Source organism: Syzygium oleosum, unplaced genomic scaffold, assembly GCF_021117445.2.
Source record: "Syzygium oleosum isolate NSW1041296 unplaced genomic scaffold, Sole_v2.1 Sole_v2.12, whole genome shotgun sequence".
In the NCBI taxonomy this organism is placed as follows: Eukaryota; Viridiplantae; Streptophyta; class Magnoliopsida; order Myrtales; family Myrtaceae; genus Syzygium; species Syzygium oleosum.
This window is the reverse complement of record NW_026607496.1, coordinates 9,933,929-9,950,897: the sequence shown is the minus strand read 5'-3', so window position 1 is coordinate 9,950,897 and position 16,969 is coordinate 9,933,929. Positions and strand designations below refer to the sequence as shown.

Sequence of the window (16,969 nt, the reverse complement as noted above, 5' to 3'; positions counted from 1 at the left end):
CCCAATTTTTTGAACCTGAATCCTATCCTACATACCTTGGAACCTGAAACCTACAGGTTCCATCGGTCAGTTTCTTAGGGTGCGCATGGAATGCATTCCGGAATAAAAATTCTGTTCCGGAATGCACTCCGGAACAGAATGGCGTTTGTTAAAAAATTTCTGGAATGCATTCTGGAGCGATTTTTACATTCTGAAATAAAAATGCGTTTGTTAAAAATACTTGATTCCAGAATGCATTCTTGATTCCAGAATAAATTTTTGATTCCGGAATGAGTTTTTGGCAAGAAAAAGAGAAGCTACTTTTTGTAGCTTCTTGATTCCGGAATGCATTCTCCATATTTTCTCACAATTTTTTTTTTCAGAAAATGCATAAAAATTGAAAAATTCTAGAAAAATTCATAAAATTTTCCAGAAAATAAAAAAAAAGTCAGATTTCGGGAAAATATGAAATTTGGTGAATTTTTTTTAAAAAATAAAAAAAATCAAAAATTTCAAAACTTCACAGAATAGCTTAAAACACATGTGGCCACCCACTTTGAGTGAAATTTAAATTTTTTGAGGTGCCCAAAAAAAATCAAAAATTTTCAAAACTTCACAAAATGGCTTAAAATACCTATGGCCACCTACTTTGAGTGAAATTTAAATTTTTTTAGCTACCCAAAAAAAATAAAAATAATAAAATAATAAAAATTTTCAAAACTTCACAAAATGGCTTAAAATACCTGTGGCCACCCACTTTGAGTGAAATTTAAATTTTTTGAGATGCTCAAAAAAATAAAAAAAAACAAAAAATTTCAAAACTTCATAAAATGGCTTAGAATATCTGTAGCCACCCACTTTGAGTAAAATTTAAATTTTTTTAGGTGCCCAAAAAAATAAAAAAATAAAAAAATAAAAAAAATTCAAAACATCACAAAATGGCTTAGAATACCTGTGGCCACCCACTTTGAGTGAAATTTAAATTTTTTTAGGTGCCCAAAAAAAATTTAAAAAAATCAAAAATTTCAAAACTTTACAGAATGACTTATAATACATGTGGCCACCCACTTTGAGTAAAATTTAAATTTTTTTAGGTGCAAAAAAAATCAACAAATCAAAATAGATTTCTGTTCCAGAAATCAATTTCTGGAGCTGAATTAGTCATGTTTTACCAAACAGATTTCTCCTCTAGAAATTAATTTCTGGAGCAGAATTAGTCATGTTTTACCAAACAGATTTCTCCTCCAGAAATCAATTTCTGGCAAGAATTTCAGAAATCAATTTCTAGCAAGAATTTGATTTCTGGAGCAGAATGGTTACCATTCGCACCCTTAAGTTTCAGGTTCTGATTTCTCTTTTTTTAGTTGACCGGTGAAGCCTGATATTTTTTGTTAGCAAGGTCCCTCAGGGACCATTACCATATATATATATATATATGATACCTATGAAAAGAACAATTTTATCCCGCATCTTTTTCAAAGGGTAAAAGCATTAGCAGGCTTAGATAGGCAAACGTAGATCCCCACCAAAGTCATAGTTGCTTCCAAAAGCGACATTTTTGTCAAGATGGGGAAGCAAAATCCGTTTGCGGAATCGTATGCGGTGGGTTCGCGGAACAGCAAATACCGCGAACTTTTCCGGAAAAGGCAGAAAGGGTTGTCCAGTCTCCATCTTCGTGTCTCCAGCATCTTCTCCTCTTCAACGACTCTGGTTTAGTTTTAGACGTCATGAGTAATGATTGTGGAGGTCCACGTCCACCCACTCCTCTCCACACCGTGAAGCGACTGGCCGACATGGGGTTGTGAAATTTAGAAGACTTGACTTGAGTCGAGATGGAAACCACCCTCCAGGTCTGTTCTGTATTTTGGTTGTCAGTGGGCCTCTCCCGAAAGTTCCTCTCGCGTAAAGTTGAGGTGCCGTGACCGGTGATTTGTCCGGAAGTGTGGGCGGCGGAGTCCAAGCTCTACCAGGAATCTTCATGGCCAAGTTTTACGTCGACACTTCGTCGAGCGCTTGGCCTGCCTTCATTTCGCGCCCAGCAAAAGATTTATTTTCGGGAAAGCTAACTGCCCTTCCAGGAAACTTCCATGTCAGCGGGTCCTCGTCAACTGGGCTGGGCTTTCTATATTCATGCCAAGCAGGGCGGAGCAGCTGAAACTTGTAAACTCAGTGAACCCCTCGGTCTCTCTTGTGTTCGTGCTTGCTTTTACTTCTGTTACTCCAAGGTGGTCACTTTTTCTGATTTCGCTGAAAAGCTCATCTTGGGTCTGACGTGAATTTTGCAGACTGGTTTTTCTTTTTGGTTTGCTACATCCATTGTTGCACTGTACAGCGAAAAATGGTCTTCAACTGTAAAGGGTTTTACTTCGATGAAGAAGAGGAGGCATTCCGCAAAAATTCCGCTGAGAAACGAGCAGAGGAGGTGAGTCTTGCAGTTGTTTGATCATGTTCCCGAGTTAAGTTTCTGATGATGATTGCTTGACCCACTTTTGCTTTTCTTGATACCATTTTTTGTTGTCTGTATTGAACATCTGTAGCTTCCTGTTGATGAGAAGAGCAAAAAACCCAGAGGCAGCAGGGCGAAACGAGTAGTCCCGGTGGCTAATGCCGACACCCTGTGTAGTAATCAGACAGAATATGATGGTGCTGACGACCAATCAAAGAAGACCTTTAAAGCCATTAATGGTATGTGACACAATGTTTATTTCATGTTGTTGATATTCAAATTGAGTCTGTTAAAAAATTTGACAACTAATCAGAGTGCATCACTGCAGGGTCATGAAAGTTGCAATCAGAATTCGGTAGTTAGAATGTATCGATTGAGTGCAGGAGATGTGATTTATTAGTATTGGATTAAAACATTAGAGATATATCCACCTTCTGACTCAATTATATAAGAAATTTGTGATATGTTACCTGTTGTTGTGACTCTCTTTAAAGACTGAGCTACAAAGCCAGTTTAATCTTCTTATTCCTAGTGTTTCCAGTCATTCATACTACCCAGCTTTGATCTAGAGCTGGTATTACCCATACTGCTACTATATACTGGATTTTGGTTTTCAGATTTAGGGGGAGCAAATTCAAAGAATGGCTCAAGGAGATCAAGAGTGGCACCAGATGAAGATAGTTTTGAAGAACAAAAGCCCCAGAATTTTGAGCAGTTCCACCCCTGGCCACCAAAAGGCAATCATCGAAGTGATGACAAGAAACCGAAGGAGAAGATTGAGAACCCTTCAGCTGAGAATTTTCTGGACGAGGTAATTCTTTTGTGGGTGCCCATCTCTCTCACGATGAACAATGTTAGAGGTGCTAAGAAAATCTACTGACTTGTCTACTAGAAAGTGTGTCAAGCATTCATTGCGACCCATCTTGTTTTGGAGTCCCCTTCGGATACTTTCCATATAATGGTGCCATTTATATTGTCACATCATTCAGTGTACTAGTCTTTAGTAATAGACTTATATATCCAGCAGTGTTTCATTTGTTGTATGGGCTAATGACGAAGAGCCTTGTTAATTATGAGTGAGCTAACATTTTGTTTATTGGCCGTCTTTAGAGTGTTCTGCTGAGGATCTTGCACTGCAACTGTGATTCTTGTAGACGGGTGATTTGTAGAGGAGCCAGGAAATTTAAAGGTCAGAGCACAATGTCAGGAGTTTTTTTAGCTTTATTGCTCAAAACAAAGGATTGTCGAAGAATGATCTGGAGACAAGCTGAAACACTAATAAAAGGAATGATCATCGATTCATGATCTGCATCCTCTTGAGAATAGATGAAATTTACAAATAACCACTCTTTATTTTCCAAACGAAAAATATCACCAAAAACCTTAAACTATGTTATTTGTGACAAATTTACCCTGAACTTTTTTTTGTGACACGAAAAACCCCAAACTATGCCATATATGACACATTTACCCCACAATACTTTGGCCCATGGGCATTTTCGTCTTTTTCCTTTTTCTGTTTTTTTTACTTTTTCTTTTCTTTTCTTCTCCGGCGAGGGCAGCCCTCGCCTGAGTCGGGCGAAGTCGCCCGACGCCGGATCGAGGGCGACTTTGCCCGACTCAGGCGAGGGCTGCCCTCGCCGAATCTGGCAAGGGCGGCCCTCGCCCGACGCCGGCGAGGGTCGCCCGACGCCGGCGAGGGTCGCCCTCGCCTGGGCAGGCGAGGGCAGCCCTTGCCAGATCCGGCGAGGGCAACCCTCGCCTGAGTCGAGCGAAGTCACCCTTGCCAGATCCGGCATCGGGCGAGGGCAGCCCTCGCTCGACGCCGGCGAGGGTCGCCCTCGCCGGAGAAGAAAAGAAAAAAAAAGGAAAAAGATGAAAATGCCCATGGGCCAAAGTATTGTGAGGTAAATGTGTCACAAGTGGCATAGTTTGGGGTTTTTCATGTCACAAAAAAAGTTCAGGGTAAATTTATCGCAAGTGGTATAGTTAGGGATTTTTCGTGTCACAAAAAAAAGTTCTGGGTAAATTTGTCACAAGTGGCATAGTTTGGGGTTTTTGGTGGTATTTTCCCTTTTCCAAATATCCAGTTAGTGTGTTTCCTGATTAATATTTTGAAGTTATCATCCTGCAAATTATGGCTATAAGCATTTAAGTAGTTGTTTTCTGTCGCCAAAATCTTCCGAGAGATTAAATACACACTAAAAGATACCAGTTCAGAATTAGTAACTTGATGTAATAATATGGTTGAGCATGTGCACGTCCATTTAACTTTTGTTGTTTGGATTACATTGTTGACTTGGCCTTTCCCCCCTTTTCTTGGGTTAAACTCTACATCCTTAAGTTTCTCTCTCTATAATCTTTTGACGACTTTTGTCATGGATGGCAGGGGTTAGTGCAGTGTCTGCAGACACCAGCACAGATCTAGTGAGAGTGACGGGTAAAATGGATGTGAATGAACTTTTAATTCATCTCAAGAAAAAGCTGAAGAAGAATGTGGAGGTGGTACCTGCTGAAAAAGCCGATTACCTTGAGAAAGACAGAGAGTGTAAGGGGCTTATCCATTTTACATAAGGCTTGTCCTATGTTTTTGATTAGCAGGTTAATTGGATTCCCTAAGTAGCAAGCAGAGGCTAATTGAAAAATTTCATAGTTTTTCAGAATTGTAAATGGCATGCATTTGAATCCATTTGATATTTTGTAAAGATGATATTGATGAGGAAAGTACTTATAGAGAGAAGGAAAGGACTTGAAAGTTCAAAGCAGCATCTGTTTGTTTTCTTATTACTTAAATGTGCTTTCAATTTCTTCTTCTTGTTTCTGTTGTTACAATCTTCCTGCGTTTCAAGTCTCCTATCAAGAATCACCCAAGTTCTTGTTTGCACATAGGGAGATCCTCGAGGAAGAGGATGCAGATCATGTGATGATCCTCACTACTCCTATATTGTTTCTGTGAAGAGGAAGACAAATACGATTTGTGTGGATTAAAATAAATTGGTAAAAGAAATTTCTTAGAGCGGTAGGTGGCAACAGAGGAGATCATCAAGACAAATTTACTTTTGTTACTAAGACCAATTGATGTATGAAAACAGGTTTAGAGACTTATAATTACTACAACGCCAGATTTTACTTAACGTATTCCCTTTAATCTCTCCAGAAAGCATTTTCAAAATTGAATAGTTCTGAAGGCAGAATTGATACATTGTTGGAATGCCTATTTTAGTCAGATGTCCAATTGTTTGCTTATGAACTTAAAGCCTCCCAATTGGAAATTAAATCTTAGGTGCATGTTGAGCATTCTTTGTACACAAACCAATTAATTAATGATTCTCTGCTATCAGATGATAGAAACACAGACAAAATGATTGACAATCTCTCAAGCAAATCAAGAGTAAAGAAGAAAGTGGAACCTGCAAAACTGGAAGAGATGCTCGCGGAGCAGAACTCTGAGAATTCTGAACTCTCCTTGCGTCAACTTGGAGGTAACCATGGCAGTGACTTCATGGAACCACATCAGAAGATAGAGATCTCAGGGAACCAAAAGACTCACAAAGAGGTGACCTTTTTTGGCAGTAGTTTCTGCTTGCTCTGCTGGTTCGGCAACGAGCTTTATGATCTCTTGGGTTTGAGCTAATTGTTGTTATTGGCTACCTCTAGGGTTCAAGTCCGCTGCATTTGAGAATCAGAATGCATTGCACCTGTGGAGGTTGCACCAAGAAGATGAAGGATATCTTCAAAAGATTTAAAGGTCAGTAAAGCATTGTCGAAGATCCCAGTGCCTTTGGTTTCAGTTTCTCAAATTGGAAAACTCATCACATAATGCAGTTAGTCTAGAAGGAAATGTGCGTGTGAGTAATGTCAAAATGTGGTCTCTGCCATTTGCTTGAATATCTCGAGTAATAGTTCACCATCATCGTTGGGACTGTTACCAAATTATCTTTGCATCATAATCATAGAAAATTTACTGGCTTCAGATACTTACGATTTTCTTTAGTTCACTTTTTACTTCTAAAATTAGTCCTTTCTTAATGCATCAAACTTATGTCGTTCTAGAAAATCTCAAATGACCTGAAAAATTCATGTTGAATAATTGTCTTAACAGATGCAGCACTTAGATCATGGTAAATTATCTTATATCATGCTTGTATTTGTTTGTTTTTTAAAATAATGCATTCTCCATTCGATGACAAAAGCATAGATCACCTCCTCCACTTTTCTTTTTTTCTGATGTTCTCTGGGAAATAAATGGTATGGCCTTTGCAAAACATACTGCTTTATCCTTAGTTGAACATCTTCAGCAGCTAAGCATCCTATATTTGATGTCAATGCAGGAGTTGACTCGGTTAAGGTACAGTCAGACAAGGATATGGTGCGAGTGACAGGAACATTGGAATTGGATAAACTTGTCGTCTACCTTGAAGAGAAGCTCAAGAGGAACGTGGAAGTAATACCCACTGAAAAAGATGAAAATGGTGCCAGTCCCTCTCAAATAGACACAGCAGGTAAGGAGCTTATATATTTATTTGAGTTTTAAGTGTTCATGGATCATTGAATTTTCTTACATTGTGAATTACAATAAAGGGTCATGATAGTCTTAAGGCTCACGGGATTATAGGTGTTGTTCTCTTGTAAAGCGGTTCTTTCTATATAATTGGAGCAATCTCTACTCTCCAAAACTATGTATAGTCCCTCCGTTACACATCAAGCAGAGGGAACAGTTGAATTTAATCGAGATAGTGAAACTTTGTGGGATGTGTGTTGATTTACTTTAAGAGAAGCAGAAACAGAAATTTTGAAATATGTTAACTGGACTTTGGTTTCATCACTGTCACTTCCGAACGTTATTGCCTATCCACTTTGCCCTATCTACAATCTCACCACTTTCCAATCTTAACATGAAAATCCAGGAGTTCCAAGTGTAGATGTATTACAATCAAAGCCTCATGTGCTAACTGTACAGATGGCAGGGTAAATAAATGGTCATGTGAAGAGTGAAATTATGGAAGGATGGAATAGTAACTGAGATGATAAGTATGAGTGATGAGCACAAATTTATTGTTGAATGTATTACACAGAAAAGGTTTCTTCTATTGGTCACGAAATCTTCAAACACTCAGTTATAAAGTTTTCTGGTCAAAAGAAAAGGTTCCAGAATCCAGATTTCTTTTCGCTGATTACGTGGTTTTGGTTCATCAGGTGTTGGGCACATTGTAAACATAACTGACAATGCCTCAAGGAAAAAGGAACTATGCCCGGATGTGCAGGTGAAGAAAAATCTTGAGAAGACTGAACTTACACTTCCTCGGCCTAGGGAAAGGGATAGGAATGATAATGAGGTGAGTTTGATAACTTGCAACACTGGGAGAAACGCGAGGAAATGCTGTCGTGACATGTAAATCTTCTCACTCACCAGATAGGGAGAGCAGAAAATTGCCTCGTTTATAAACATATGCTTGTTCAATCAAAAAAATAAAATAAAATAAAATAAACATATGCTTGTTTAAGTAGCCTTATAGACTTGTTCATTACCAGCTAATTTTAAGTTAATATGAGACGTCCATGAATTATAAGAAGTCAGGAGAAGAAAACTGATTACCATTATTGGCTGGATCCAGGTAACGGGTATGGTGCATTTGAAGATCAGAATGCACTGCCATGAAGGATGCATTCCGCAAACACGAAAAACTGCAATGGAATTTACTGGTTAGATAGCAAAGTTCTGTTAGTGTCTGGAAACTGTTGGTGTACCTTGTTTCTAATTTTTTACTGTCACTGTACTTGCTTGAGGGTGTGATAACATGTATATCCCCTAACAGAAATAACTATTTGCAAGAATTTCTACAAGCTGCTTTCCACCGGAAAACTTGTCATCTTATATTCAACTAAGTATACATAGTGCTCAGAGGAAGTCGTGAGTTCACTTGACTAATTAGCACGTGGAGTACCTGTGCAGATAGTATTGTCTTGATTGTTCCAGGAGTGTCAGGAGAGATATACACATTAGTGGAGTAATATTGCATTGGTGTATCTGATTTTTCTGCTGAAGCTACAGTTTAGCAGTTGTGCCCGATATCACTGAAGAGAAATTACATTTTGCAGGAGTTAAATCAGTCAAAGTTGACGCAAGTAAGCATCTGGTGATCATGGTTGGTGCAATTAACGTGAAAGAACTTGTAGTCTACCTGAAAGAGAAGCTGAACCGAAGTGTGGAGGTGATTTTTGTTCAAAACGACAATGTAGCTGGTGGCAATAAAGATGTGGAGGTGAATAAAATAGAGACTCTTAAAGAGCCTGCAGCTGCTCGTGCAGATGGTAGGAACAACAAGGATGCAGAGATCAAGAAAGAAGTTAAGAAGTTAGTTAAGGATATAAAAATCAAGAAAGAAGTTGAGGATGTGAAAGAGGAGGATAAAAAGTATTCTCTTTGTGATGGAGGAGATGGTACCAAAGATGATAAAGAGGATAAGAAAGGAAGCCGAGTTGATGACAAGGTCCAAGAGGCCAAGGGACATGGATGTATATCTCATGTTGGGGAAAAGCATAAAGAGCTTGAAGCGGAAGGTGAAAACCAAACTTATTATCAAAATTATGGCGAGCAACTTTATCCTAGATATGAGCCATCTGATTTTGACTATACACCAGGGGACCGCAATTGTGGGATTCAGATATTCAGTGATGAAAACCCCCATTCATGTGCCATCATGTGAAGGCTATGATCTTGGGTGTTTGACAAATATTATGAAGATCCAAAGCATAAGGGCATACATGGGTCAATAAAGAGTGAGGAAACAGAGAGATTATTCATGAAGACATTGTGCATTTTTATGTGAAAAGGGGCAAGAAGGTAAAAGATTGGAGTGGATTTGGTGCAAGGGCATGTTTTAAATTGAAGTTGAATGATGTGGGTCTACTTATTGTGGAAGGCACTTGATACTTGAGAAATAACAGCAAACGGGAGATATGGCTTTTCAGTACCAACTCTAGTTGTTGGTATGCATTTTTTAGATTATTTAGTTTTGCAAGTGTGCAAATTATATATTCTGTAGCTTGTTTTTCACACTTTACATGAACCGATAGATCTTTATGTATACGGGTTCTGGGTAAAGAGAGCACCTCGTGGTGCCTTGAAATGATTTTTATTCTCTTTCTCCACTCGTCTTTTGTACTCATTCTGTCCGTCAAAATGTATATAACAGAAGTTACAATGCAGGCTTTTTTCCATATGGACAATGCCGGTCCGATTGAACTAAAGTAATAAGACCTACTTTTTTTCTTTCAGCATATTCAGGAATTTGCTTTTTCTTCAACTCGACTTTGTTTATATCAGAACTCTCTTCTTTAAGAAGTAGAGATGCATATAAAATGGAAGTTTGTGTCCAATAAGACTCCTACAACCAAGCTCATCTCCAAAGTTACTGATTGTCCTCAGAATATTGATAAGTTACAAACAGAGTGAATGATACCAGATTACGTCTCTGTTACTTGTTTTTACCTCAGCAAGACCCTAAAGATTACTGAGATAGGATTGACCGAATGATCAAGGCCTGATCTAGATAAAGCAGTTCTCATGTTTGAATTATATTACCTCTCTCATATAGAAACTATGCCTATCGACATTACCTTACACGTGGTTTACTTGTATCGATAGGGACTAATCAAATTGAAAGCTTCGTATACACTGGAATATAAGGAAATATCCGGGACATATGACTCGGCACTCACCAAATCAAGAAGCCTAGCTACTCAAGACAAAGAAATCCAAGTTTGCATATAAGTATTCCCTTCAATTCAGCCCTCAGTTTGACAAGAACCAGTCAAAAGCCCAATCAATGATGATATACATAATAAACCGAACTTGCAGCATGATGTCTTCGTCAACGTTTTAATATATTTTAGGAAATATCACAGTTTCAAAAGACCATCTTCCGAACATCAGATGTACCTAAAGTCACAAATGGTCATTGCCAAAATATTAGTTTTTAGAAACTGGCAAACGTGTTGAACGAGCCTATAACATACAGCAGCAAGAGAGTTATATATACTTTTAAAATTTTTATTTTTTGGTAAAGAACAATATCTGGCTCATACCCACCCATGAGTAGCTCAATTGGTTAGGGCGTACTTGGGATTGTGTGGTTAGGCGCACTGGTCCTAGGTTCGATTCCCCAGCTGAGCACTTGTGATTTAAGTGGGGGGCCATGGCGGTGGGTTGCTATGCTAGTCTCCCCCGAGGAATAGTCGAGGTGCGCGCAAGCTGGCCAGGACACCTCGGTTACCAAATATATATATATCTGGCTCATATGCAGTCAACAAGTAGGTAGCTCCTTCACTAAGCATGACAATCTTTTACCAACTCGCTATTATAGATACCGTCTTCAAGAACAAGAGAGTCCATCCTTAATTTTGACACTTGTGTCATCTGTATATATTATTAAAAACTTGTATTCTATATTTATCGTGTCTCATTTGATAATTCGTACTTAATAAATTGTTACTTATGTTTAGGTTATAATATTCATTTTCAGACTATGGAACTCTGATGTAACTTACCTCTAAACTTGGCTTCCAAGAATGAAGAACATGAACCATGCGAACCCCAACTACTAAATTTCTTTTTATATCTTGAGCAAGAGAAATTGTCAAGAACAATCTACGCAATTGTGCTGTATGTAGCTCGGAGCTGGTCAGCATTTTCACTACAATGGGCCCGGATCATTTTTCTAAGTAGCAATCCCCACTGTTCACTACGTCAGCCAAATGATATTTTAGGATGAAGATATGAGACCCAAACAAAGCAAATTCGTTGACTTGATAAGTCTTACCTAAATAAACATCGGTTTTGTTGAGCGATTGAAAGCTACTAGTCTTGAGAGAGAACCTCTAAAGATGGCCTCGCACGCAGGTTCTTTGGTCAAACGACAGGTTCTTGTATAGTTCGTGAAAAATAACGAACAGCTTTCGAATGGTAGTGTTAGAAAAAACAATGCCTGCATAATAAAGTTCTACATATAGAATAGCCCTCGATTCCATAGATCGAATCCAATGCACATCAAAGTTCTAGCGGTATTGGTGAAATATTTTTCATTCTACTAAAGCTATGTTAGGTCGAGTAGATGCCCAAAAAAGAAGGAATAATAATATAAATGGTCCCTAAACTTTGGCCTAATGTACAATATAATTTTTGAACTTTTAATTTGTTCAATGTGGTCCCTAAACTTTATCCCAATGTGCAATGTGGTCCCTGAACTTTTAATTTGTTCAATGTGAACCTTGAACTTTTGGTACATATTCAATTTAATCCCTGAACTACATGAAAAAGTTCAATGATGTCCATCTATTATTTCAAGTTCAAGGACAACATTGAACATTTTCATATAGTCCAGAGACTAAATTGAACATGTATCAAAAGTCAATGGATCATATTGAACAATTTAAAAGTTTAGGGATGACATTGCACATTGGGCTAAAGTTTAGGGACCACATTGAATAAATTAAAAGTTCAGGGACCACATTGTACATTGAGTCAAAGTTCATCGACAATTTGTGTCATTTTTCCAAAAAAGAAATATGAAGACTTGTACATTAGTACTTATTGCTTGCCACATAATTTCGAATAATAATTGAGCATTGTCAATGTTAGTATTCTAACAGATCCTAACGTTTTTCTTATGCATATCATCGGTTAAGACTGTTCAAAGGGCGGAAGGGTTGGGCGATGTGTTTCTTGATTCATACCCAGAAGCTTACCTCTTTGTCGTGTCATTCTTGTCTCTCCTCCAAAGGTCTTCGTCTACCACAATACATTAAACAAAGCAAACCGCTAAAGTCTCCTTAACCCAACACATCTTGCATATTCTTGGCGACGAAGAAACTCGCAAACAACGTACAATTACTGTCACGAAAGCTCGCAGCATAGGCTGATCTCTGCTAGCTGCTCCAACTCTCCTACGAGGCTAATCTGGTGGATAGCAAAATCTTCACGTCTCAAACTCTTCTGTTCCACTTTTTGTTTTCTTCCTTTTCTCTTATTGTCTGCCAAACTTCGTGCATGGCAACGTGTTTTACATTCATCATTGGTAATATTATTGACGTTGTTGGATTTTGTAGTGCATATACATGGTCATACGTTACAAAGAGTTCTGTTTTGACGTGGATGAGAGTGGTCTTGTCTGCACCGGTAACAGACAAGCAGATGAGGTAAAGTTTTTCCGCTTTTGCTCTCATATTCATTGGGAATTCAATAAAAACTAGGCAACTAAGCTAAATTCCACCTGATCTCACATCAAACGTAACGAGAATCACAAGACAAGGAAAGAAACGAATTCCATATAATAAGGCGAACGCGTGCATATGAAGGAAGATCTCTTCAATAACTAATACGAAAAACAATCTTTTAACCTACGGGTATACTTTCCTTCTTGTTTTGGCAGCAACTAACCGGCAAATCTGGAAAAGGGAGCGCCCCCAGCTCCAGCACCGTGAAGGAAAGAAAGAAATTCCAGATTTTTTCAAGGGATAAGGGTGGAGGAGTTAGCAAAGTAGAGAAGGTTGCTGCTGGAAACGAAGGTAAAATAATTGTTCGCCACAAATTGTTTGCAGTTAATCTGCTGAGTCAGTAAGTTTCCATGATCTCAGCAGGCTCATAGTCTCACCGCATTAGATTCTCCAATAGCCATGCACATATTCAGCAACTTTATCTTATCTTGCGAAAGTATATGTATCACATGAACATAGTCAGCCTCTCTTTTTTAGCAAGTGCAATGAAGAAAGATCAAATATAAGTTTGCTTCTAAGTGAAAGTACCCAGCTCTTACATGGGACTGTTTGTAGTTTCTTCTAGCCTCTGGTATTATAGTTCTGTTGTCTATGAACATAGAAAGCATTTTGTGACAAAGTGTGGGTGCTGGTGATGTTGCAGTCTGAAACCTACCGCAGCACAAAAGCTCACGCAGGTGCTTCCTAGAGCACGTCTGTGTGGCTTTTGAGTTGCTTCCAGAACTCCAAACGCTTTTGTTTCCTAGAGCTGTAATATCTTAAGAGAGCCAAAAGCACCCGAAAAGAGCTAAAGCTATTGCAGAGAAACACTCAGGCACACCATCGCAAACATCCACTCCGCCTTTGAGCTCTTCTAAGACGTTAAGGTCTCAACTCACAATTTTATTATAGACTCTCTCATTAAGAGGTCAGCTTCAAGCTAGAAGTCTAACTGCTAGAAGACACGGATGAGTGCAATAGATAGAAATGTAGACTGCCTACAATTTACGTGCAGGAAAACAGAAAACTGTTCCCGTGCATATATTTTTGTCATCTATAGACTACATTGTTGTTCTGAGAATGACAAAGAATTTGCTGCTGGCCTAGTTTACAGTAAAGAAAAAAGAATCTAGCAGACAAAACTCATTGACCAAAAGATTAAAATACAAGCTGCCCGAGGTATGCTAAAACATTCGCTAGTTGTAGTGGAAATCCCATGTAAACGCAGCTCTCAAATCTAAGTCTTAAGAGCTTATTTTATACCTGCTCTTGGATTTGAGCCGCCCGGGTACCAAGACTTGCATATTGATGATATTTCCAAGAAAGACTCTGGACAGAGCAAAAGCAGAAGAGAGGACACAGAAAAAAAGCATAAGAAGTATGATCGACAACTCTCACCTGCCCCAGCCAAAAAGCAGCCATGGTAGGAATCACAAGGAACTGCCTAAGTTTTTCTGCTCTTTGTTTTCTTTTGGTGTACTACATCTTCACTTATCTAGAAAGGCAGAAGCTCCTAGTTAATATTATATAAAACGTCTAGTCCTCAACCTATAAAGGCCAAAGCAGAGAAGTTGCTTCTCCAAACTGTTCCCCAGAAAAGCTTTTTACTTGAACAGTTTTTGGATTTAAGTGAATATACAATTAACACGCCAAAACTATACTATAAATTATGACATATATGTGTGAATCTGTTCATTTTTTCATGAAAGTCACAGTAATAACAATTGCAAGAATCCATATTACCGCTAAGTTGAGGCTAGAATTAAAGGCTTGGGCTGAAACTCTTTAGAAAAAAGCTGTTTTTTTCAGCCAAGTAAAGAGTATAAGACCCAGCAAACAATACCCATATTTCCATGGCATGACCCATGTTGCAATTCACATGAAACCATGGACTCCCAAAATCTCGTATCAGCTTTCCTCCTATTTCGTGGCCCTGTTCATCAGGTACAAATGATGTTAAGGTTGAAAATGTTGCAGAGAAATCAGGAGTTAAGGATTTGGAATGGGAATCAGTAAAGTTAAAAGAGAGGTTCCAGGAGCAGCAAGAGCACAAGAGTGAGAAATGTGACCAGCTGGTCTCTCCTGCCCGGCTAAAAAGCAACCATGGTAGGAATTAACAGGAAAGGAATTGCACAAATGAACTGTGAATATTTGTATAGTCTAGATCTTTCAATGTAAAACCAAAAATGACTAAATTTCTTTGAGCTTCCACCAGGCACGAGGGACATCTACATTGACAGCATTCCAAGGAAATCACCACTCATCACAGGAGACAAAGGGAACTTAAAAGAAAGAAACGAAAAGGATAGGACCAACAGATTTGTGGTCTCCTCTCCCCAGGGTGGCGGCAACGCGATATTGTATGCAAAAGAGAGCCTGTACAGTCGGAAGAAGAATGAGACAAAGGTAATATTATTACGAGCAGATGAAATCAAACATAGCCTTAGAAGGACTAGTTTAATCATAGTTACTCTTCTACTTATTTTCAGAGATACTATGAGTTTTCTTATGAGAAAAATATTGCTATTATCATCGTTACTTTTTGGTGAACGAGAAAAGTTTAATTGTGCATGGGTGGGTGGCTCCAGAGATCGAGCACTTTGGTGCTCAGGATCAGACTGCATTGTGATGACTGCATTCGGAAAATACAAAAGTACATTTTAAAGTACAAAGGTAAGATGGACAATCTCCAGTCAATGCTCAACATTCGGGGCTTATTTTACTAAACTGACTACATCCACATGATTGTCCCAAGTTACTGTCGAGAAATCTATGAGGAAACAATGTTAGATAATTAGGCTATGCAAGTACAACATTTATATAAAGAATGTGCATGTTGAAAAACTAATAGATAATCATCATATCTTTTAGATTTCTTCTACTTCTCCCAAGTAGGTAAAGTACTTTTTCATTCTTTACTGAATTATGCAACAACCAACATGACTTCTTGTCAATTGAGTCAATATAGCGTGATTCGTCATTCATATTGATCGAAATGTTAATGCAAATGTCAGAATTAAGGTACCCTACAAGCGTATAAATATATGAAAGGTGGAAAAAAGGACAAAAGGAGGAATTCTATGACGAACCTATTGATCCCTATTAATTTTCTAGTGCTAGTACTCAGTAGCCTGTGGCCTTTCTCATATCACGCCACTAGCCAATTTCTGCAGACATTATTGATGTTCCTATATGAAGAGTGTTTATTGTAAATGGCAGGAGTTGAATCGGTGGTTATAGATGCAAGCAAGGATCAAGTATCAGTGACAGGGGTAGTGGAAATGAAAGAACTCGTACCTTACCTGAAAGACAAGATCAGGAGGAATGTTGAAGTGATTCCCACAACAAAAGGAGGTGATGAAGAGATTAAAGACAAGGTTAATACGGGTGGTCTTGGTGGTGATGAAGATTATGGCAAGAAAGAAGAACAAACTCCGCTCACCAAGAATGTAAACCAAAGAGATAACCACTGGTCACTACCTCATCCTATCACACATTCGAACGATGGAGAAATCCATAATTGGAATTATGGCACGGAAGCTTACCAAGGTTACATGAATCAGGGAGCTGCATATCAGCGATTCAATCAATCATATGCCTCTGACATTTTCAGTGACGAGAACCCTAATGCCTGCTCCATCATGTGACAGATCAGTTGTGCTCGAGAACATGGATTAAGAGAGATTGTGCTTGAGAATGCTGTAAATAACCAAGTATGCAGTGTATATAGGTCTTTAAGGTCAAAGAAGCGTTTCCAAAGTCATTATGTTGACAAAAGAAAGGTAATACTTCCCTAGAAAGGAGGAAAATGAAAAGAGTAAGGGGAAACTATTCATTTAGAGTGTAGCTGCCAGTTGGGACACTTGAGCCCTGCTAACACATTTGGCCAGATCAGAGTGACTAAACTGGTTGTCTGCTGTCATTTGCTCCTATCAAGCGGGGCTGAACTCTGCCATATAGGTGGATGGGGATTTGGGATCATACTAGGTTACTGCTAGTCACAGATACAAATGAAAAATGCGGTGGCCTACTGTTGTGTCTATTCGGTTCTCTGGTTTGGTAGTCAATATACAAAGTCGCCATGCTTTATCATACAACCTTAGCTCTCTCACAGAAATAATCATAGAGCTTCCCCTAACTGTTTGCAATTTTGCATGCACGTCAATGATCTGTATCTAACCCTAATTCATCCTCAAGTGACACCTAGCGTAACCAGTTTCCTGTCCCCAAGCCAATCACTACTAAAATTTCCACTTCCATCTCCCTGGTGGACTTACAATGAATCTTAAT

The 16,969-nt window shown here is 38.6% G+C and overlaps 2 protein-coding genes across 9 annotated transcripts; both read left to right on the top strand.

The window, feature by feature from the left end:
- The first annotated feature begins 1,869 nt into the window (after positions 1 to 1,869).
- On the top strand, positions 1,870 to 9,471 carry LOC115674230 (heavy metal-associated isoprenylated plant protein 6-like). 8 transcript variants are annotated; one of them, XM_056316692.1, is made up of 13 exons: positions 1,870 to 2,160; positions 2,265 to 2,401; positions 2,517 to 2,664; positions 3,043 to 3,236; positions 3,536 to 3,614; positions 4,815 to 4,973; positions 5,767 to 5,981; positions 6,083 to 6,173; positions 6,757 to 6,927; positions 7,622 to 7,761; positions 8,041 to 8,128; positions 8,525 to 8,986; positions 9,068 to 9,471. In XM_056316692.1, the coding sequence occupies exons 1-13, from the start codon at positions 2,067 to 2,069 to the stop codon at positions 9,130 to 9,132; spliced, it is 2,043 nt and encodes a 680-aa protein (XP_056172667.1). In that variant the 5' UTR covers positions 1,870 to 2,066; the 3' UTR covers positions 9,133 to 9,471. The 8 variants fall into 8 exon arrangements, with proteins under 8 accessions (XP_056172667.1, XP_056172669.1, XP_056172664.1 ...); XM_056316689.1 differs by having other exon boundaries at positions 1,878 to 2,160; positions 8,525 to 9,471; XM_030596573.2 differs by having other exon boundaries at positions 1,878 to 2,204; positions 2,312 to 2,401; positions 8,525 to 9,471.
- Positions 9,472 to 12,464: 2,993 nt separating this feature from the next.
- LOC115674154 (heavy metal-associated isoprenylated plant protein 3-like) lies at positions 12,465 to 16,568 on the top strand. The gene is made up of 6 exons (XM_056316406.1): positions 12,465 to 12,622; positions 12,856 to 12,991; positions 14,624 to 14,785; positions 14,895 to 15,085; positions 15,268 to 15,352; positions 15,899 to 16,568. Exons 1-6 carry the CDS (start codon positions 12,542 to 12,544, stop codon positions 16,324 to 16,326), a joined length of 1,083 nt encoding a protein of 360 aa, XP_056172381.1. The 5' UTR covers positions 12,465 to 12,541; the 3' UTR covers positions 16,327 to 16,568.
- Positions 16,569 to 16,969: the final 401 nt, after the last annotated feature.